The sequence below is a fragment of the Cnephaeus nilssonii genome (genome assembly GCF_951640355.1).
Source record: "Cnephaeus nilssonii genome assembly, chromosome: 11".
Taxonomy (NCBI): Eukaryota; Metazoa; Chordata; class Mammalia; order Chiroptera; family Vespertilionidae; genus Cnephaeus; species Cnephaeus nilssonii.
The window spans coordinates 42142728-42165257 of NC_137082.1; the positions used below are offsets into that span (position 1 = coordinate 42142728).

Consider the following 22530-nt stretch of genomic DNA (forward strand, 5'->3'; position numbering starts at 1 on the left):
GAAACCAAATATCCTGCATGCTGGTTCCTCTTGGGATTGGTGGCGTGCTCTAGCCTACTGAGTGCAGTGATGGAAAAAATACTAGCTATAAGAAATAATTTCATTCGAAGGATATTGTGTCTTAGTCTTTGAGGGTTTGTAAAGTGCCACAGACACTGCTAAACTGACACACTATTAAAATAACGACTATTCAGTTAATTTTCTACTCTATATACAAATAAGCTTCCTGCATAACATCTTATGAATAGTAAACATTTCAATAAATTCTTAATGCTAATTTTTATCTTTATAAAAATTGTGAAAAAATATAGATTACTATATTGTCATGGAGACTTGTTCAGATTTCTTATCTATCCTTTAGCCATGATAATATGCCTCTCAAATTTGAATGTGGTTTCTCTAAAAGTTTCAAGACAGATTATTATTGTTTAACACATGTTTTATCAAATACTAAATATTCTGTTTCAATATAAAATTGATATGACCCATTTTGTGAAGCTACAAGGCCATCTACTATGTCACCTTTACCATAATATATAAAGAGAATTGAAAATCTCTTTCAACATAAGTTTCTAATTTGATCTAATTAACCAAAGCATTGTACATAAGTTGTAATAAGTAAATTTTAAAACTTCAGTTCCCTTAGTATGATATCACATTGTTTTACAAAATTAGGTTTGTGGATAGCAAAGTATTTTTTCAATTTCTGCCTCTTTAAACTATAACCTTAGGCTCTACTTGGGAAAAATAAGAAAATCATGTTAAATCTTATGTTTCCTGGTTTTCTTGTTCTTTATATCACTATGGGCATCACTCTGAAATACTATAATTACTATTTTCATCCTAATACATAATTGTGAATGTGATTTCTCTAGCATAAGACATTTTCAATCCTGTGGTCTTTGAACCCTTTTTGAGGGAAGCTACATGAAGAAATCCTAACCAACTCCTCTTTCTTTTCTTCCCCCTTTTTTGCCTAATTGCATTATTTTGAAAACTTCCTAACATTGGAGACTTCTAAGAGTAAATAAATAAAACTAGCATTACTGTTCTGTTTGGCTTCAGGGTGATGCTTGTAAATTATCACCTGTTGTGATGCTTCTTTATCTGAAAGATTCTCCCTATAATTTTTGTAGTAACAAACACACTGTTAAATAATAATTTTCAAATAAATTTGTTCAGAACACTTAGAGATGAAAATCCAACCATGAAACTACTCCAGAAATTTCAGATGGAAAAATTAGACCCAACTTTTCTTTCTAAAAGATATACAAAATTGAGACCTTTTATAATTGGTGGGTTGACTCATGTCATGAAAAGTGTCCTAATATCATACCTTTTTTACCCATGGAACGTGATGTTACCTATTTCATTTTAGGTATTTTGTTAAAGGTATTTGATGAGGACAAGGGGTGGGAATTGAACAGGTGAAGCTCAGGGGATTTGTTAGGGCAGTGAAACTATTCTGTATGACCACTGTAATGGTGAAAACATGTATGCAAGTTTTTTGTTTTAAAATATATTTTTATTGATTTCAGAGGGGAAGGGAGAGGGATAGAGAGATAGAAACATCGATGATGAAGAGAATCATTGATCGGCTGCCTCCTGCCTGTCCCAAATCATTGATCGGCTGCCTCAAGCCTGCAACCCGGGCATGTGCCCTGACCAGGAATTGAACCACACGCTGGGCAGGATGTATGCAAGTTTTTTAAAAATCATTTAGTAGGAGGTCAGAGGAGGGTAGATCCCAGGATGGAATGCAGAATATGACAAAAGAATCCAAACTTACTACAAATGTGTAAAGTGACCTCACTGAAGAGGGGAAGGAAGAAAAAGTTACTGACCTAAGTAATCAGAAATGAGAGAAGTCTGTAAGATAAAAGGGAAAAGAAATTGTACATAGCCATATACTCTAGCTGATGCTACTCACTAATTGATTTTATACCACATATAAGAATAAGTTCTACCTACCATCTCATGAATAGTATAACATAGATGGCTATAATGTCATGATATTGGCTTAGATGATGTCCTTTAGCCAGGGGGTGCAGGTTAACAATTCTGAAACCACTGTGCCTCCAAAAACACATTACACCAGTCTAACCATGAGAAGAACATCAACAAATCCCACCTGAGAGACATTCCACATAATACTTCACCAGTAATTCTCAAAAATGTCAAGGTCATCAAAAGCAAGGGAAGTCTGAGAAACTGTCACAAGAAAGAGGAGCCTATGCAACTTAAGCAAATGTAATGCGGTGTCCTGAATGGGTCCTGGAACAAAAAAGAATGTTAACAGTTATGACAAATGTACCTTCCTAACATGTGATGTTAAAAATAGGGACCGGGTGTATGGGTATTTACAGGAATTCTATATTCTCTTCACATTAGTTCTATAAATCTTAAGCTGTTCTAAAATTAAAAGTTTATTTAAAAAGAAAAGATCATTTGAGATTAACTAGTTTCAAGAAGTTTATGATTGAGACCACAAACAGACCTATCTCTTGCCTGCTTTCGTTCCATAATTGGCCAGAATACCTAAAACTTTGAACAAATTGTGAATGAATCTATTTAGCCTTTTGTCACTTAATGAAAGTAATAATGGCTTAGAAGTCTTAAATGATATCCACAACATTATACTTTCCTATTCAGTTTTGCATGGCTTCTGAGAATGTATTTGAAAAGTTTTAAACTATTGAAACATTTTAACATGATTTAATAACTCAAAACCTTCTTTGATTAGCCTTACTATTTGCGCTAAATTGGCATTTAAGCTATTTAAAGCTAATCTATTTTTTTATTTCATTTCAGATGAATTACATCATCTTGGGCATCCTGGTGAGTAATATAAGCATAAAGCATTAGTTTTATATTTTTAGGTTATTGAATACAATAATTTAAAGATACTATAGATATTTTTTGCTTTAGTAGTGCTGGTAACTTTTTTCTTTATTAAAATAATATGATTTAGGGTTGAAATTAGTACTTGTATGAAGTACAGTTTCATGCAAGTGAAAAGATTTAAAATATTCTAGATTGTAAGACTATATAAGGATAGAAAAGTATACTGAGGCAACACAAAATATGAATGCATTTTTTATCATTGTGAACTAGTCTATATCATAAAAAGACAGTTAATGGGGGAAGTGAGTAATATTTCATTTGAAAGACAAGAAGCAGCCTTTAAAAGAGTAACAGGGTAACAATTCTGAACTTGCCAGACTCCTGGGACATTGTTCAAAGTTGCTCATTCATAGAACATACCAGAAATAGTTGGGTGAGATGTCTTTATTTGAAATAAGAGTTGTGTTAATGGGAATAATATGCATTATATAAATAAGTAGTTGGTCAGTAACCATTAAGAAATTGACTGTTGGCAGGAATATTCATCATTCTTCAGCCAATTTTTTTTTTATTGATTTCAGAGAGAAAGGGAGAGAGAGATAGAAACATCAATGATGAGAGAGAATCATTGATTGGCTGCCTCCTGCACTCCCCACCCTGGGGATCAAACCCGAAACCCAGGCATGTGCCCTGACTGGGAAGCAAAACGTGATCTTCTAGTTCATAGGTTGACGCTCAACCACTGAGCCACGCCGACTGGGCTCTTTGCCAATTTTAATCAGAACAGATTTCTAAACAAGTTCAGCCGAAGAGAAAGCATTAACTGAGATGATAGGCAGAGTAACAGTGAGGACTCTGTAAAGACAGAGGACATGTCTAGGTTATGGGCATTCTGAAAGGCAGTGATTGGACAGGTCTAGTTAAGAAGGCAGTTATATCATTTAATATTTATAGAGATTTCTCTAATTTCCTGACAAGTTATATCTCATTATTTTAGCATAGTAACTACTTAGCTTAGTTTCATGCCCATATTTTTTAAATCGTTTTTTTATTTTTTAATTACTGTTAGAATCCAATATTATATTAGTTTCAGGTGTACACCCTAGTGATTAGACATTACATAACTTAATAAGTGATCACCCCAGTAAATCCCACACCCATCCAACACCATGCCTAGTTATTAGAATATCAATGATTTGACTATATTCCCTATGCTGTACTCTCTATCCCCATGACTATTCCAATTTATATATGCGTGTGTGTGTGTGTATATATATATATATATATATATATATATATATTATTGATTTTTATATATAGAATTTTTTTTTATAGAGATGAAGGGGGAGGGATAGAGAGTTAGAAACATCGATGAGAGAGAAACATCTATCAGCTGCCTCCTGCACACCCCTTGCTGGGGATGTGCCCGCAACCAAGGTACATGCCCTTGACTGGAATCGAACCTGGTACCTTCAGTCTGCAGGCTGACGCTCTATCCACTGAGCCAAACCGGTTAGAGCTCAATTTGTACTTCTTTATTTCTTCACCTTTCATCCATGCCCTCAACACCCCTCCCATCTGGCAACCGGCAAAATTTATCTGTTATCTATGAGTCTGTTTGTGTTCTGCTTGTTCATTTATTTTGTTTTATAGATTCAATTATTGATAGATATGTAATTATTGCCATCTTATTGTGCATATTTATCTTTTTTTCTTCTTAAAGAAGACCTTGTATCATTTCATGTAATACTGATGTGGTGGTGAACTCTACTTTAGTTTTTTCTTGTCTGGGAAGCTTTTTATATGTCCTTTGATTCTCAATGATAGCTTTTCTGGATAGAGTAATCTTAATTGTATATCCTTGCTTTTCATCACTGACTATTTCTTGCCACTCCCTTCAGGCCTGCAAATTTTCTGTTAAGAAATCAGCTAACAGTCTTATGGGAGGTCCTTTGTAGGTGACTAACTGCTTTTCTCTTGCTGCTTTTAAGATTCTCTCTTTGCCCTGGCTGGTTTTGCTCAGTGGTTAGAGCATCAGCCTGCAGATTGAAGGGTCCCAGGTTCGATTCCAGTCAAGGGTACATGCTTGGGTTGCAGGCTTGATCTCCAGTAGGGGGCATGCAGAAAGCAGCCAATCAATGCTTCTCTCTCATCATTGATGTTTCTATCTCTCCCTTTCTCTCTGAAATAAATAAAAATATATTTTTTAAAAAGAAGATTCTCTCTTTGCCTTTAACCTGTGGCATTTTAATTATGATGTGTCTTGGTGTGGGCCTCTTTGGGTTCATCTTGTTTAGGACTCTATATACTTCCTGGACTTATTTGTCTATTTCCTTCACCAGGTTAGGGGAGTTTTCTGTCATTTTTCAAAGCAATATCTTGCTCTTTCTCTTCTCCTCCTTACTGATGGAATCAGTAAGCTTTTTTGTCATCTTGCTATAAAGAAGAATCACTATCCCTGCTAGGATCCTTGTTTGGACTGTAGGTAGGTAGTGACACTGTCCATTGAGTTGGAGAATACAGATTCAAAAGCAAGCTTCAATGATGCGAATGTTGGTATGCTTGAAGTTGTCCCAATAGCTCCTTACTCTATCTTCATTTTTATGGATTCTTTTTTCTCTTTTGCTGTTCTGATTGGATATTTTTTGCTTCATCATATTCCAAATCATTGATTTGATCCTTGATTTCATCTCTTCTACTGGTGATTCTCTCCCTCCCTCGCTGAAAAGCAATGGAAAAAATACCCTTGGGTGATATTTTGTTAACAACAACAAAAATGACAGATTACAAAACTGTAGACTGATATAATATTTCTCATGAATCTAGACACAAAATCCTCAACAAAATGATAATAAACCAAACCAAACAACATATACAAAGGGAAGAAAATTCTGGGAATCTTAAAATCATAAGTTAACTATTAGAAACCATATTCTGTCTTTTAATGCCACTGATGGTATTCACTGTTTTTATATATCTCTAACTGTGTAGATAATTATATCATGGATAATAACACCTTATTTCTTTGCATTTTTATTTTCTTACAGATAATAAAGAGCAAACAGCTGACCAGCCTTTGGGTGAGTAAAGCTTTAAAATACCTGCTCAAAATATAATTATACATATATCTCTTTTATGGTGAGCATAAAGGAATTTAAGACATTTCAATTTGACAACTTTTATAAATACTTGAATGACATTGAGACCAAATGGTTTATTTTGTATATTTGTAAAATAAATTATAGAACAGGAGACTTAAAATGATTTTGAATTCAGTTTCTGGGACCAAGTCAATTTCTGTAGAATAATTTCTTTGTTTTGGCAACATGCAAACAGACATGTATGTTACATGGAGGTGAGTAATACTATCTTCTGGTGGGGTTAGATTCGCAAAGCAGCAGAGAGGTTGCAGTAGCTGTTCTGCATTTTGAAGTATAAGTAGGAGAAGGGCCTTCCAAACAGAGGGAGCCTGAAATCCTAAGTGCTAAGAAATGAGACCGTTGAATTTGGGGAACTGCAAGTAACACACCTTGCTCTGGAGCATAAAGAGAAGGCAGCGAGAGAAGAAGGATGAGACTAGATTTTCAGGAGCCGCGTTTCTCATTGATGACATTGGAAGGAACTTTTTAGAGGAAGAGTGAATGAGATGTATATCTCCCAAAGCCAGTCTTGTGTTGGTGTAGAAAGTGAAGTAGTTAGAGATGTTTTGCTTAGGAGAACCATTAAGACACTGTTGTAATAGTCTAGAGAAGAAATGAGAATCTAAACTAGGCTTACCAGTGAGAATGCAGAAGACAGGAACAAATTCAGGAGATCTTTAGGTGATGGAATCAGTAAGCTTTTTTGTCATCTTGCTATAAAGAAGAATCACTATGCCTGCTAGGATCCTTGCTTGGACTGTAGGTAGGTCGTGACACTGTCCATTGAGTTGGAGAATACAGATTCAAAAGCAAGCTTCAGAGGACAGATGACTATCAATTTGGGACCTAACCAGTCTGAGGTATTTGTGTCACATCGAGGTGACAATATACAGCAGGCAGTTGTGTACATGGATCTGGAACTCTGTGGAGAGGCCAGGCTTAGAGGTATAGTTATGAGTGTCATTAGCATAGATACGGAAGTTAAAACCACGGGGCAGCAAACATGAGGTTGCTGCAGGCCACAGAGAAAAGAGCACAAAACGGGCTGACCTTTTGGGAGGGGCATGCAGTGTTTTTAACAATCATAATCAGTTGCCACTGGTCAGATATCATATGAAATTCAGGTTTCTAGGTTCTTGTGAAAAGTGGCAGCTGTCAGTTGTGTCTAAATAGTGGCTGCCCTTTTCAAGAGGCATGTGCTCCCCTGTTTTACTGTGTGAGCTTTCGGTCTACTTCACTCTCTCCCTGTCCTCCTGCCCCGTGTGTGTTTACTAGGTAGCTGATTTCTTTGCATGGATCCCCAAAATGAAAGCTGCCAGACTTCTTCAGGTTGAGACTCAGAACTGGCGAGTGTCACACCACATTATGTTGTTCAAAGAGAATCACAGGGCAGCCCAGATTTGGGGTTAGAGGCTGGGGGCTGGGGTGGGAGTGACTACGCTGTGTGAGAGCAAGGATACTGTGTCTCAAGGATACTGTGTCTCATTACGAAGCTGGAAAGGTAGGCATGAACTAGAATATGAAGGCTTTGTTTGCCAGATAAGGATTTTTTACTATATTTTGTAGGACACAGATAATAAAAGATTATACTCATGAGACTAACAAGGACTGTATATTCAACCAGTCAGATTTGATGCTAATACTCAATTTTTGATAGATGGTCAAAGATTTTCTTTAACAAATATTTACGTAGCACTAAATATGTGCCAGCCCCTTTTCCAGGTACTTATGAATATTAATCCATTTTAGATAAAATGAGTAACACACCAGTAGATTATTAGACATAGAATTAATGATATAACACTGTACCAATTTTTAAAGAACACATTGCATTGAGCTTTGGAAAATGTCTAGGATCATGTAGTTAAATACTTTTTCTGAAGTGGTTTTATTCTATTGCTTAATCAACTTGCATTTGTGTTTCCTTTTTCCAATAAGTGGTTTGTGTTCAAGAAATTGTGGGTGGCTTTTACAGTAAATGTTTTTCTATAGAAAGTTTCTTCCATTTATATTATCACCTGAAAGACATCATAAATTGCTTATATACTTGTTATTTTGAAGTGTTCTTTCATTCCTCACTCTTATCTTCTCAACTTCAAATTTTACTGTTTCGTCCTTTATCATATTTCTAAACTCTGGCTTTTCCTTTCCTTCCTACAACTAATTTACTGAAATGTGTTTGTCATCTCTCATTTCGACCACTGCCATCTGCTTCTCTATTCTAAATCTTCTCCAGTTCGCCTGTCATTCAGGAACTGTTTTACAAGTAGATTGGACAAGGTAAGATTTATTTACTCATCATTTTTATTACCATTTATTTCAAGAAAATGCTCAAAGACATTTTAGAAGCTAACTACTAAAAATTATCATTAGGTAGGGGAGGGTGGGGGTAAGGGAGAGAGATCAACCAAAGGACTTGTATGCATGCATGTAAGCCTAACCAATGGACACAGACACCAGGGGGGTGAGGGCATGAGTGGGGGAGATGGGGAGGGGAAGTAATGGGGGGATAAGGACACATATGTAATACCTTAATCATTAAAGAAATTTAAAAAAGAACTATAAAAAAAATAAATAAAAGGAATAATCCAAAAAAATTATCATTAGGGAACATATTTTGAAGCGTTATGGTCAATTATGAATACATGCATTTTAATGCACATAGTTCTCAGACTATATTGAACTCTTCCACTTAGTAAACTATACCAAGTGTTCTTTGCAATCAGGTAGCAAAACCAATGAAACAAGAATTGATATTAGCAGAAACAGCCTATCATGCATAGTTTGACAACTGTTTTTTCCCCCCAAAGACTCCAGTAGTTTTTTTCTTTTACATACCTTCTAATTGTTTTCTGCCAATAAAACCTATTTTAGGAGACAGCTTAGAATTAAATTATCATAATATTCCACAAAAAAACCCACTATGATTTACAAACACTTTATACCTGAATATCTTTAGGAACCTCATGGTTTGGGCCGTGATGGTGTAAGCCAGAGACAACATATCCCTTCTTCCTTACAAGTAGATTGAACTGAGCCCTTCTCTGCGTTGAGCTTGGGTCAGAGTTCTGACAGGGCTGGTGGACTCACCAACACATGCACTGAAAATGTTCTTTCTATGGATTAGCAGCTAATGGTCTTACCATATAGTGATTACCTTGGTCTGGTTTATTCAAGAAGAAACTTTTTAAAAAGGAAATACAGTGGAGGAGCGTGCGCCCGGGAAGCGGAGACGCGGGACGCGAGAGCGGGGGGGGGGGGGGGGGGGGGGGGGGGGGGGGGGGGGGGCGGGGGGGGGGCGGCGTCGCCGCAGGGTGCAGCTGGGCGGCTCTCGTGGAGTCGTGCGTGTCCCCGCGGGACCCCGGCGCAGACTGGTTTTCAAAAATGCCAAGTAGGAAATTTGCTGAAGATGAAGTGGTAAGAGGCCAGTGGCCTGGGAGTTCACTTTATTATGAAGTGGAAATTCTGAGCCATGACAGCAAGTCCCAGCTTTACACGGTAAAATACAAAGATGGAACAGAACTGGAGTTGAAGGAGAGTGACATCAAGCCTTTAGCTTCCTTTAGGCAAAGGGAAAGTGGCTCCACTTCCAGGTCTCCTTCCAGACGACGAGGGAGTCGGTCAAGGTCCAGCTCCCGCTCCCCCGGCCGCTCCCGCTCCCCCGGCCGGACGGCCGACCAGCTAAAAGTTCCCGCCGATCGGCCTCTGCTTCACACCATGAGGACATCAAGGAAATGAGGAAGGAAGTGCTGGAAGTGAAGTTGACCCCACTGGTACTAAAGCCGTTTGGAAATAGCATCAACCGGCACAACGGGGAGCCCCAGCAGCGAGCGAGGAACGACATGCCGCACAGGAGCGCGCAGGAACAATTCCCTTTGTCACAGGAAAGTAGTTGCACATCTACACATCACAGCCTTCGTCCAAGAAGAGAAGAGAGCAAATTAAAAAAAACAGACTTAGAGGAAGAAACAATAGTTACGAAAGGACCTACATCGTTGAGAACCTTTGAAGTGACAGCCACGCAGACGAAGGACTTAGAGTTGGAGGAGTCCCTGGTGTGTTTCTTACCATGCTTGGCCTGCCTGCCTTCCTCTTCCTGTGGCTGTTGATGTGTAGGCAGAGGGAGCCCGGTCTTCTGCATTTCCCGCCTCCTTTGCCAGCTTTGTCTCATCTGTGGGAAACCAGAGTGTTTGGGGCCTACCTCCTCTGGTTTTCTGTTCAGGCCCTGTCCTACTCACTGCCGATCGGGAAGGCGGTAGAAGGAACCTCTGACTGATGGAAGAAGACTCCAGTATAGACTGAATGGGTTCTATGCTTTCATCCTGACGTCGGCAGCCGTGGGAGCCTCTCTCTTCTGGGGCGTGGAGCTCTGCTACGTGTACCACCATTTCCTTCAGTTCACCCTGGCAGCCCTCGTGTTTGCTGCCGGCTTGAGTGTTTATCTCTACGTGCGCCCTGGGGGGACCTGTCTCCGGCCAGCTCTGGAAACGCCATCTACGATTTCCTCATTGGCCTCGAATTAAACCCTCGGATCGGGACTTTTGATCTCAAATACTTTTGTGAACTGCGCCCCGGACTGATCGGATGCATGGTGATTAACTTGGTGATGCTTTTGGCTGAGATGAAGTTACAGAATCGTGCTGCTCCCTCCTTGGCGATGGTTTTGGTGAACAGTTTCCAGCTCTTATACGTGGTGGATGCGCTCTGGAACGAGGAAGCAGTGCTGACCACCATGGACATCGGCCTTCGGGGACCTGGTGTGGGTGCCCTTCGTACAGCCTCCAAGCCTTCTACCTAGCCCTCCATCCCAGTGACGTGTCCTGGCCACTGGCGGCTCTAATTGTTGCTCTGAAACTTTGTGGATGCGTAATCTTCCAATGTGCAAATGCTCAGAAAAACGCATTCCGGAAAAATCCCGCTGATCCAAAGCTTGCACATTTAAAAACCATTCATGCTTCAACGGGAAAGAATCTTCTAGTTTCCGGATGGTGGGGCTTCGTTCGTCACCCCAACTACTTGGGTGACCTCATCATGGACCTGGCCTGGTGCCTCCCATGTGGTTTTCAGCACGTTCTGCCCTGTTTCTACGTGGTTTACTTCACCGTGCTGCTGGTGCACCGGGAGGCCCGGGACGAGCGCCGGTGCAAGGAGGAAGCACAGCGTGGCCTGGGACAAGTACTGCCAGCGCGTGCCCTACCCATCCTCCCCTATGTTCACTAGCCTCCGGCAGGCCAGCTTCCTGCCTCCCTGCGCCCACAGGAGAAGATCCAAAACGAGCCTTCTTTCGTTGCACTGCGAGGTTCTGTGAGTTTCTTTTTGAGCCAGGACTATGGAGCTAAGTAGTATGTCATTTACTATAGCCCCGAGTATGACTTTTAAACCATAGCATTTAGCACAAGGAAAAGCAAAGGAGTTAGGACTTTGCATTCTAATAGGAAACTTCTAGTCCGTAAATATCTGCAAACCAAACTATCTTCTCAATGCCCTGAGAAGAACACTTTCGATGTTTATGGGTCTGATTTTAAAAAATGCTGATCTTGTTTTATAGTTGGTTCTTAAATGGAAACACTGTTACACTCACAGTGTGTGGTGTTTTACTGCAGCAGGAGAACAGACTCTCCCTTCAGGTTGAAGCGTTCACTGGGCATGTGATGGGTGGGACACCATTAGTAGCAGCTTGCTTGCCCTGCCCTTCTGAAACTGCATTCGGAAATGTAAATACATAGCCTTTATGTGATATATGGTGACTTTGGATTTCTCTGTACAGTATTTTGAATGTGAAATAATTGTCAGGACTAAGTATCGTAACAAAAACATTTGCAGTATTTTAAATTCATTTCTGTGAAGTAATACATGTGAATTACAATTTTTGAAACAGCGTTCATTTGCTATTTTGTGGAAGATGCTATTAAGACATAGGGAAGTATTTTTCTTCACCCAAAGTTTGCAAATTAGGCTTTTCTACCTCAATTGCAGGTGTTTGTTGGCCTTTATAAACTGTTGCAAATAGAAAAAAATAGAATAAATATATATTTCTGGAGTAACATCCCTATTTAAAAATTTTTACACAGATTGGTGGTTGAAGACTTGCCATTTCAGGCTAATATTTTTATATGTTTTTGGACTTTTTTAATTAAACTGTGTTTTTGCTACTGCGAGCTCATGCAGTTTATACTGTATTTTGTATATTCTTTATGTTCACAAACTCTGCAAGGGACTAGTTTAAAATCCTTTCTCTCTCAGTCTAATAGATGTGCCTCAGGTAGCTTTAGCTGTTAAGTTAATAGAGTCTTATTATTAATTGTTCTGTAATGGAAAGCAAGTCCACTAAACTTCTGTATTCAAATTTCAATTCTCAGTACCTTAAACATACAGGAATCTAATGAGTACAGGGTTGATGTTGAGTTTTAATGATAGATTTCATCCGAGCACGTGGCTCTGCACGTTCATCTGCGCTGCAGCGTGTGCGTTAGCTCAGTGCCTGCAGACGCTGTGGGAAACGGCTTCCTCCTGGGGGCGGAGGAGGGACATGGACGTCTCTCCCCGTATGAGAAAGAGCCCACTACCAGCTCCGTTCTGCTTTTCATGTTTTAAGTTGGAAATAAAGAGAGATTACCTGGAAAAAATAAAAAAATAAAAAATAAATAAAAAGGAAATACAGTGATGTTAAGTTTTATACAAATAATCAGCAATGTGATTATTTGTGCTTAGTATGATTGCCTACGAGTGGTGTTCATAGCCATTTCTAAATAAACGACTTAGCAGCACTTTGTGACAGAGGTTGGTCACCTAGTCCTGGCCTGTGTCAGAGGAGGTGGCCTGCAGTTCTGCCCAGTGTGGTTGCTGCCCGATGCTCTTGTGACTCCATCTCCCCTGCTCCCTGTGTCTCCTTCACAAATTCACACTGTAACATCCTCAACAGAAACATTGTAACAGGTTCCTACAGTTGTGGCATGGTCTCAAGTATTTAATTTTTAACCTGACCCAAACTAGCAAAGGTACAGTTTTGAAGACCTCTTAAGCACTAAGCTATGTCCAGCCTTCCACAGCTGTTTGTGGACAAGCTATACACCTGATTAAGCTAGCTGATAGTTTTTTAAGGCATTGGTAGAGATCTTCTTGTCCCTTAAAAACAGAAAAATTCTTTGTATAAGAATATGACTTTGAACAAAGTCTCAGTGCACTAAGGTCAGAAAATAAATTGTTAAGGTATTTGTACAGTCCGGCCGATGTGGCTCAGGGGTTGAGAGTAGACCCATGAACCAGGAGATCACAGTTTGATTCCCTGTCAGGACACATACCTAGGTTGCACAATACCTAGGTTGTAGGGAGCGTGCTGGGAGCAGTCGATCCATGATTCTCTCTCATCATCCATATTTCTCTCTCTCTTTCCCTCTCCATTCCTCTCTCTGAAATTAAATATATATATATATATATATATATATATATATATATATATATATATATATTAAAGCATATTCTTACAAAAGTCTTCGCATATCCCTAAAGTAACTGCATCTCACCCAAATTGAAAAAATATATTTTTAAGGCCAAGAGAAGACAGTATGTCACTTGTTAAGCTGCTGCTTTTCTGTCCTCTTTGGTATTCCCCCTTACTTGCTCTGATTCAAATTCTTCCTGTTCCTCTTTTTAGTGTATTTTTGTTTTGTTTTTGTTTTTTTGTCTTTAGCTTAGCATCTTCCATTGGCAGCAAAATAGACCTAATTTGATGGGAACCCAATTTCAAACATACCTTGTTAAAATTTGCTCTAAAAGCCTAGTTGAATTATAATAATGCTAGTAGCCCTGCAAACGAATCCGTGTGCCAGTAGCTTGCTGCTGCCCTCCAGTAGCTCTCCACCCGCTGCCCCGCCCTCCTCTAGCTCCCTCCGCCCCCCCCCCCCCCCCGCCTCCGCCCCCATAGCCCTGCCCCCTCCTGTAGCTCTCCGCTGCGCACTTGTAGCTCACTGCCCACCCTCCTGCTGATCCATGATTCGGTCGTTATGCCGTCAGTCGTTACACTTCACAGCGTAACGACCATTTGCATATTACATCTTTATTATATAGGATTCTTTACTTTTGTTGTACTTCAATAAAAGTATACATTTATATTAGTTATCAGTATACTTCATATGCAGCTAATAAATATCTTTTGCCTGATTCTCAAAAGTGTCAGTAAGTTTAATTTCAGTTGTTTGATTTATTAGTCTTTGTAGTCCTCAGTATATTGGTCTGCTGCATAAAGTGATCATCCTAAGATGAAATTAAATAATAATGAACTCCTATTTGTAAAGCATACTTTTTATTATAATGATACCATTTCCATGGCTCTTATTTTAATCTTTATATCCTTCTTTAAATCCCTCTCTCCCCCCTTTTTTAACAGCAAAGGACAAGGTTGCCCTTTTGATAGGAAACATGAATTACTGGGAGCACCCCAAGCTTAAAGCTCCTTTGGTGGACGTGTATGAATTGACCAACTTGTTAAGACAGCTGGATTTCAAAGTCGTTTCACTGTTGGATCTGACTGAATATGAGATGCGCAACGCTGTGGATGAATTTTTACTACTTTTAGACAAAGGAGTGTATGGTAAGATATTTATAATCTTCATTTTAATAATTATCCACTATTTTTTCATTGAACAAGTTAGATTAAGAGTTAAAAATCAGAGAAAGGTGCAATAAATACACTGTTGAATTGAAGAGTTTTATTGTAAAAGATAATAGATTTGGTCTTTATGCTATAGTTCCATATGAATAACTAATTAGCTTAGTCTTTACTTTCATGTTTTTTGTTTTGTCAAAACAATATTGTTCTTATTAGAATTCTTACCAATTTTAGGTGATTTTGCTTTTAGTTGATGTCATCGATACAAATGACAGATTGTGTACTCACATATGTGGGTCCATAGTGCTGATGGTGGTGGTAGAGGGTCTTCTAATCAGAGCACTGTACTAGGTATGCTGCTCTTTAACTCAACTGAAACAAAAATAAATATCTGTAACTAACTATATTCTTGGAAATCATATTCCCAATAAATAAAATTCTCTAAAGATCTAATTTATAGGATTATATTTCTAACCACATTAAATTCTTTGTCATTTATAAAGATACTAGAGACCCGGTGCATGAAATTCATGCATGGGGGGTGGGCGGTCCCTCAGCCTGGCCTGCACCTTCTCCAATCAGGGACATCCCTCTCACAATCTGGAACCACTGGCTCCTAACCGCTCGCCTGCCTGCCTGCCTGATCGCCCCTAACCACCTCTGCCTGCCAGCCTGATGCCCCTAACTGCTCCCCCCTGCCAGCCTTATGGCCCCCTAATTGCTCCCCGCTGCCGGCCTGATCGCCCCCTAACTGCTCCCCCCTGCTGGCCTGATCACCCCTAACTGCCCTGCCGGCCTGATCACCCCTAACTGCCCTCCCCTGCCAGCCTGATCACCCCTAACCGCCTCCGCCTCGGCCCCCACCACCATGGCTTTGTCTAGAAGGACGTCTGGAAGATGTCTGGTCTAATTAGCATATTACCCTTTTATTAGTATAGAAGAAGATATATGTTGTCCTTTTGTCCTTGTGTAATGGGATAGGTAATTAAAATAATAAGCAGTACTAGATATGGAAATTTTAAAGTATAATAATTTGATTTAGTTCATTTTACATAAAAAGCTTAATCTCCTGCGATATAATTTGGATGTAGACTTTTATACAAATACTTACACTTTTTATAAGTTATTTTCGGGCAGGCAAAAGGTATTTTGTTGAAAGTGCCTTCATTTCAGCAATTGCAGAGCTGGGCATATGGCAATGAAATAATGGGCCACGCTTAGCTTTGGAGGCTAAACTTTTACTCCTTGTTACTTCTGTTCCTAAGACAAGCCTTTTAGAGCCAGGGGTATTAAATACTACAGTGGGAGTGAAATCCAGCTTTCTGCATGGCTGTCTCTAAGTAAGATCAGTTGTAGAAATGTTACCATTCCCACTGGAAATCAGAGCCTTTACAAAAAGGTTTCCAGATCTACCTCTGTCCTGATTGATTCACATTGTTAATATAATACATTCATTATGTTTTTACTGAGTTCCTATTATATCCATAGCCCAGATAAGGAGCATGCTAGGTATTGAGGGATATCCAGAAAATAAGGAACATGATCTACTCTCAAATTATAAGTCCCTTAATGTAGTGAGGGGAAAAAAAATGCTGTATATGGAGTCTAAACACCTACCAGCTGTATTATTTTAAACAAATCGCGTAATCTTTTTAAATTTAATTTTTTCATCTTATAGGGAGATAAACCATGTAAAGATTATTATATGGATTAAAATGGGATTGTGTATATGAAGGTGCTTTGAAAACCATGAAAATGTTATAAGATCAGTGTCTTTATTGTGATCACTTTTTGTCAGAGAAATTAAATATACATAGAACTGTAAAATGTCCGTAAAGCTAGTATGTGTTTAGTGTCAGCATGCCGCAAGAGGGTTTAACGTAGGGAGAGGTCGAGTGTGTGAGAAGAGCAGAAACCAGGTGACAACTGGCTGAGGATTCGGAATTTGTGTCAATATAACTCTGAGGATTGGTTAGATTTGGGTAGATAGAAAGGAGAGAGCGTGCCTTGAGCAGGAAAACGGAGTTTAAAAGATAAGCATATCTTTCTCTAGAAGCAGTGAAGAGACTGACAGGGAATAGAGTCATATTTTGAATACTTGATAGAGGAGTATAAATATTACTCTTTTAAAGTGTACAGTTTAGTGGTTTTTAGTATATTTACAAAGTCGTACATCAATCACCTAATTCCAGAACATTTTCATCACCCCAAAAAGAAGCCCCATATCCATTAGCAGTTATTTCCCATTCCTCCTTATCTCAAGCCCCTGGCAACAACAAATCTACTTTCTGACTCTAGGGATTTGCCTATTTGAGGCATTTCATAGAAATGGAATCATTCCATATGTGGCCTTTTCTATCTGGCTTCTTTCACTTAGCATAATGCTTTTAGGGTCCATCCATGTTGTAGCATTATCTTTATGGCTGGGTGATCTTTCATTATATGGATAGACCATATTTTGTTTATCCATCAGAAGATGGACCTTCAGGCTGTTTCCCTTTTTGGATATTATGAATAATGCTGCAGTGAACATTCATATACACATTCTTGTGGGCATGTTTTCAGTTCTCTTGCCTAGGTAACTTGGAGTGGAATTGCTGAGTCATGGGATAACTCTAAGTTTAACTTTCTGAGGAACTGCCTAACTCTTTCCAAATTGCCTGCAATATTGTATATTCTTGCCGGAAATAAATGGGGTTTCCAGTTCCTCTATATCCTTGCCAACACTTGTTATTGCCAGTCTTTTTTATTATAGCCATCCTAGAAAGTGCAAAGTGGTGCCTTTGTTCTGTTTTGCATTTCCCTAATGACTAATGGTGTTGGGCATCGCCTCATGTGCTTATTTGCCGTTTGTATATTCTCTTTGAAGAAATGTTTATTCAAATCCTTTGCCCATTTTTTACTTGGGTATTTATCTTTTTAATTGTTGCAAATAAGAGCCCTTTATGTATTCTGGATACAAGCTGTACTTGTAGATATACGATTTGCAGATACTTTTTCCTGTTCTCTAGGTTGTCTTTTCACTTGCTTGATCTTCATTGCTTAGTGAATGAAATCCACTCCCTTTGTCATAATTTTTAAAATGCTCCCTATCTGTGTGCTCTTACTTTCATTTATGATTATTTAATTCCTTGCCAGTATAGTATTCTCCCTGTTAGCTGTCATTCAGGTCCGAGCTCTGTTGGCTTCTGTTCTCCCTATCTATAATATACCTCTTTCCCTCTGCCTTCCCAGATTGTACCCTTTCTCCCAAGACAATGCATTTACTACCCCTCACACTTATATTCCTCTCTGTGCTTCACTCATATCATACAGGGCCGCCCTGATTGCATAATTTATGGTAATAATTATATGCTAATTTCCTTTGTTGTTTAACTAACAACATGAGCTTGCCTGACTTGAGTTGCAAGAACTTCGGGGACAAGAATTAATTCTTCCTTTTCTTTTTCATTTCCTGCAGTAATTATGTGATTATATTCAGGGCACACATGAGATATAAATTAAACCCATACAGAATTAATGTGTTGTCTGTTTTGTCATATGAAAGAATCATTTTTGTTATTTTAATAAGAGTTTAAGTAGAAGACCTTGATCCTGCAAGTGTGTGTGTGTGTGTGTGTGTGTGTGTGTGTGTGTGTGTGTTTTCAAAGCCACATTCTCTGCTGGAGTTGGGCCTGTAACCACTATATTGGTGTTTTTGATGTTGTTCCCTATCTAAAGGCCTTTTTACTATTAACTTTAGAATACTATATAAAGAAGTCTCATTCCAGAATCTAAGAGAACAAAATTAGTGGATTCTAGAGATTGCATGCTTACGGGATATTGTCTTCACAAGTACTTCTCTCAAATATTTTTATAAGGAAGCCCATCCTGCTATTTTTGTTGTGTCTTTTTTTACAGCTAAAACAAACTTCTTTTCAAGAAAATCTTTAGAGTTGTTTGGTGCAGTTTTCATAGTATCATTTCTCAGTAAAGAAATAATGGCTCATCTATTGATTACTGAAACTAATCCAAATTTTAAATTTTAATTCAAGAGACTCTAGAAGAAAAATTAATGATATTTATATATCATAACATAAAAGAAGAAGTAATCCATGAAATCATATTTCCCTTTTCTTCTTAGAAAAAGTTGTTTATATTATCAGAACCCTTATTAATTGTATTGAAATGCCTATGGAATTTGTTTTGCTTGATACTGTGGTTGTTTTTCATCTCAGTTGTGATTATTCATTCATCTGTTAAATACTTACTGAGCGCCCACTGTGTGCCAGGAATGCACAGGGAAATGTGGACTGCCCCTGCCCTAAGGAGCTACTGGTCTCAGGGAGGAAACTAATGAGTCAGAAAGTCCTCAGCCTTTTCCTTTTTATGTCCACCATGAGATGAATTAAATTCCATTATACACTGCTGGTTATAAATGTATTATGTTTATGAATTAAAACATGCTTCAAAACAGCATGTTGGTGTTGATTTAAAATACAGTACTAAACATCTATTGCTCGTCCCCAGCTCACACCTCTCATCCACACGACTTTGCAACTGTCCCCATGCGAAGCACATTCCCACTTGGAGGTTCCTCCACCTGATCCCTAGAATGTGCTGCCCCTAATATTTAGCTTGTCCGCCATATCCTGTAGGCCACTGCTCACATGTCCCCAGAGTAGGGAGGCCTTCACTGACTACCCAAAATAAAACAGATAAATAGGAGTGTGCCCCAACCCACACTCCTTTTCACCTGCCCTGCTTTATAGTTCTCCCTGGAACATGTTTTTTCTCCATCTGACATATGTGTATTTATTTGTTTGTGTTCTCGAGGTTGCCACTTCACGAAAGCAGGGATTTTTGTCTCTTTTGGTAATCCTGAAGCCCAGACAGTGGCTGGCACAGAGTCTTCTCTTTAAATACTGATCTACTAAATGAATGAAAGAATTGAATAAACCAATTGTATGAATGGGCAAAAACACAGTACTAAAATAAAGGCTGTTGCCAAAATAATTTTCAATGTACATTTAGTTAACATTGACTGTATTTATAACTGGGAAACTCTTAAATAAGTTTGCATTAACTTGGATAAAATAAAAGTTATACTTTTTAAAGAGCGTTACATACATGTTCAGAGTACGATTTAGAATTAACTTTTGCCCCTTTTGCCCCTCTTCAGGATTATTATACTATGCGGGACATGGTTATGAAAACTTTGGGAACAGCTTTATGGTTCCTATTGATGCTCCAAATCCATATAGGTCTGAAAACTGTCTGTGTGTGCAAAATATACTGAAATTGATGCAAGAAAAAGAAACTGGGCTCAATGTGTTCTTGTTGGACATGTGTAGGAAAAGGTAAGCTGTCTCATCTTTATTCAACAAAGCTTGTTGGAGTTAAATATCAACCTTGGCAAATTACATCTAAGGCAAACATGCACATGCTAAGAAACCCTTAAGTTTGTGAAGCGTGGAGTATAGATTGAAGCTGATTAAGAAGAAAACTAGAGGAAACTATATTTTCTTTGTGTGTATTTAATTATTTTAACTTTTTCCTATTTGCTGTAGAACAAAAGTGAAGAACTGAAGGGTCTGGATATTTACTCATTCTGTGAAAGGTGCAGCTGCTCAGACGCCTCTAAGGCCACTGCAGTTATTCCTCTGGAAACTCATAGAAACAGCATCCCTAGTGCTGGGCGCTGCTCACGCTTGTCAGTCCTGGTCTTGCAGATCCAGAGAGTTTAGCTGAGCCAGATCCCATTTGTCCACCTGTGTTACTAAAGAAGGAAACTAATGATTATGCCTCTCAGAGTCACACGATTTTGCTTGCTGAGCATTGCCAGCCAAAATCCAATGCCAGAGTTCAAATGTAACTCCAGTGTAAATACTAACAAAAGAAAAGATGTCTAAACAATGTAGACACCCTGGGTTAGTTTTGGTAAATATGTGGTGATTAGATAAAGGAATTTTGAATCTATAATTTTTAATTATGAATAGAATAGTGTTATATCATATTTTTATTATATTGTTACTTGTGCTCTTTTTTAAAATGCTGTATTTGGCCTTCTCCCCTCCTACCTCTTAAATAGAAATGACTACGATGATACCATTCCAATCTTGGATGCATTGAAAGTCACTGCCAACATTGTGTTTGGATATGCCACGTAAGAAACTTTTATCTTTATATTTAAGATTCCTTTATTCTTCGTTATTTTTTTATTGTAGATTAGAAGCCTAGAAATATCCATAGACATACAGGAATTAATTTTCCTCCTTGATATTTTTAACATTAAAAAAAATATTTTTATTAATTTTTAGAGAGAGGGACAGAGAGAAACATCGATGTGAGAGTGAAACATCTGTCGCCTGCCTCCTGCACTCCCCTTACTGGGGTTCAAGCCTGCAACCTAGGCATGTGCCCTGACAAGGAATCAAACTGGCAACGCTTTGATGCACTGGACAACACCCAACTAACTGAGCCACACTGGCCAGGGCTCCTTGATATTTTTTATAGCAAATTTTAAATAACTTACTTTAGCACTTCATATCTTGGCACCTTTTTTTTAACTAAGCACCAAAGCATTTAGTTCCTGTGTAAATATTTACTCTTTAATTAGGATATCATGCAAGAGGCAGGGAAGCAATTGAGGCTCATCAGTATTTACCCCACATGGCAAGTGTTTGCTTTTAAAATGTTTTTTATTTTTGCTATTTTTAAGGTGTCAAGGAGCAGAAGCTTTTGAAATCCAGCATTCTGGATTGGCAAATGGAATCTTCATGAAATTTTTAAAAGACAGATTATTGGAAGACAAGAAAATTACTGTGTTACTGGATGAAGTTGCAGAAGGTAAAATAAAGAGAAAGCTACTCAGGGTTCTCTGTGTGGTAATTATTTTATTCCTATTATCATTGTGCAGGTTTGGAATTAATACTTATTTTATAAAATAATTTTTAATGTCATGCTCAGCATCACTCCTATTTAATTCCTTCCTTCTCTCTTGACTTAGCCACATGCCGCCTGTGCAGCGCTACTTGAACTACAGGGCTGAACCCAGACATGATGAGAAATGAATAAAAATTGATCCTCACAGCTCTTTACCTTGTTTCTATGACTAGTGCCTCATGTTGCCAAGTTTATTTGTTTGCAAAAGAATTACTCAACCAGCATTCTCCCTCAGCATCAGACAGATGAAACTTTACAGAAATTTTGAGGCCCTGGTGGAAAAAAACTGGGTTCATTTTTTTCTTGATGAACTTAGTGGTTTTAAAGTTTTGCTTTAACACATTAAGCGCCAAGCCTGTTTTGTCTTCCTTTCCGTTTCAGTCACCGGTGACTGACATGGTGCTTAACGTGTTAAGGACATGATCCTAGAGATCTAACACCAGGTCTTTTATTTCCTTCCACTCCCTTCACTGTCGGTCCAGTACATGCTGTGCTTGGGTCAGGTACTAAATAGGTAGTGTTACATCAGTAGATTGACATGTATTTTTTGAAATATCATTTTATAAGCCGTATCAAAAAGAAGGCAATTCTTTTGCAAACTAGTTACTGGAGTTTCATGTTCCAAAGATGGCAGTTTGAATATAAAGTGTCTGAATGCTTCACTAACAGCTGTTAGTCACATTTGTTTATTGTCATGTTTTTATCAGTGCAGATCTTTTAGCTGGGTCACTTGACTTAACCATGTTCCCATTCAACATAGACAGCTGGGGCTCAGACCTCCTTCAACCAGACAAGTTCTGCTTTTATCTGTTTTACATATTGAGCTTTTATTTAAGCTCATATTTGAAGAAAAGTTTCTGCTGCTGAAAAAACAAAGCCTTTGAAAGTATGTCAGTTATTTTCAAACAGATCTATGAAGGTGCTTCAGAAACTCTAAAATGGTTTATTCTAATTTTGTAATTTTGTATTTTAAATATAATTTAACTATTTTAAAAACTTAATGGAAAGCACCAG

At 38.4% G+C, this 22530-nt stretch overlaps 1 protein-coding gene and 1 pseudogene across 3 annotated transcripts in view; both read left to right on the forward strand.

Annotated features, from left to right (window-relative positions):
• The window catches only part of MALT1 (MALT1 paracaspase), a 57277-nt gene that overhangs the window by 26303 nt on the left and 8444 nt on the right, over positions 1–22530 (forward strand). For both annotated transcript variants that reach the window (XM_079785034.1, XM_079785033.1), the window contains 6 exons: positions 2812–2838; positions 5892–5924; positions 14371–14574; positions 19754–19931; positions 20663–20737; positions 21293–21420. In XM_079785034.1, the coding sequence (XP_079641160.1) occupies positions 2812–2838; positions 5892–5924; positions 14371–14574; positions 19754–19931; positions 20663–20737; positions 21293–21420 (645 nt within the window). The remainder of the gene's footprint in view (positions 1–2811; positions 2839–5891; positions 5925–14370; positions 14575–19753; positions 19932–20662; positions 20738–21292; positions 21421–22530) is intronic.
• LOC307107659 (delta(14)-sterol reductase LBR-like) lies at positions 9326–13351 on the forward strand (annotated as a pseudogene). Its single transcript has one exon. The product of its transcript is annotated as a delta(14)-sterol reductase LBR-like (transcript).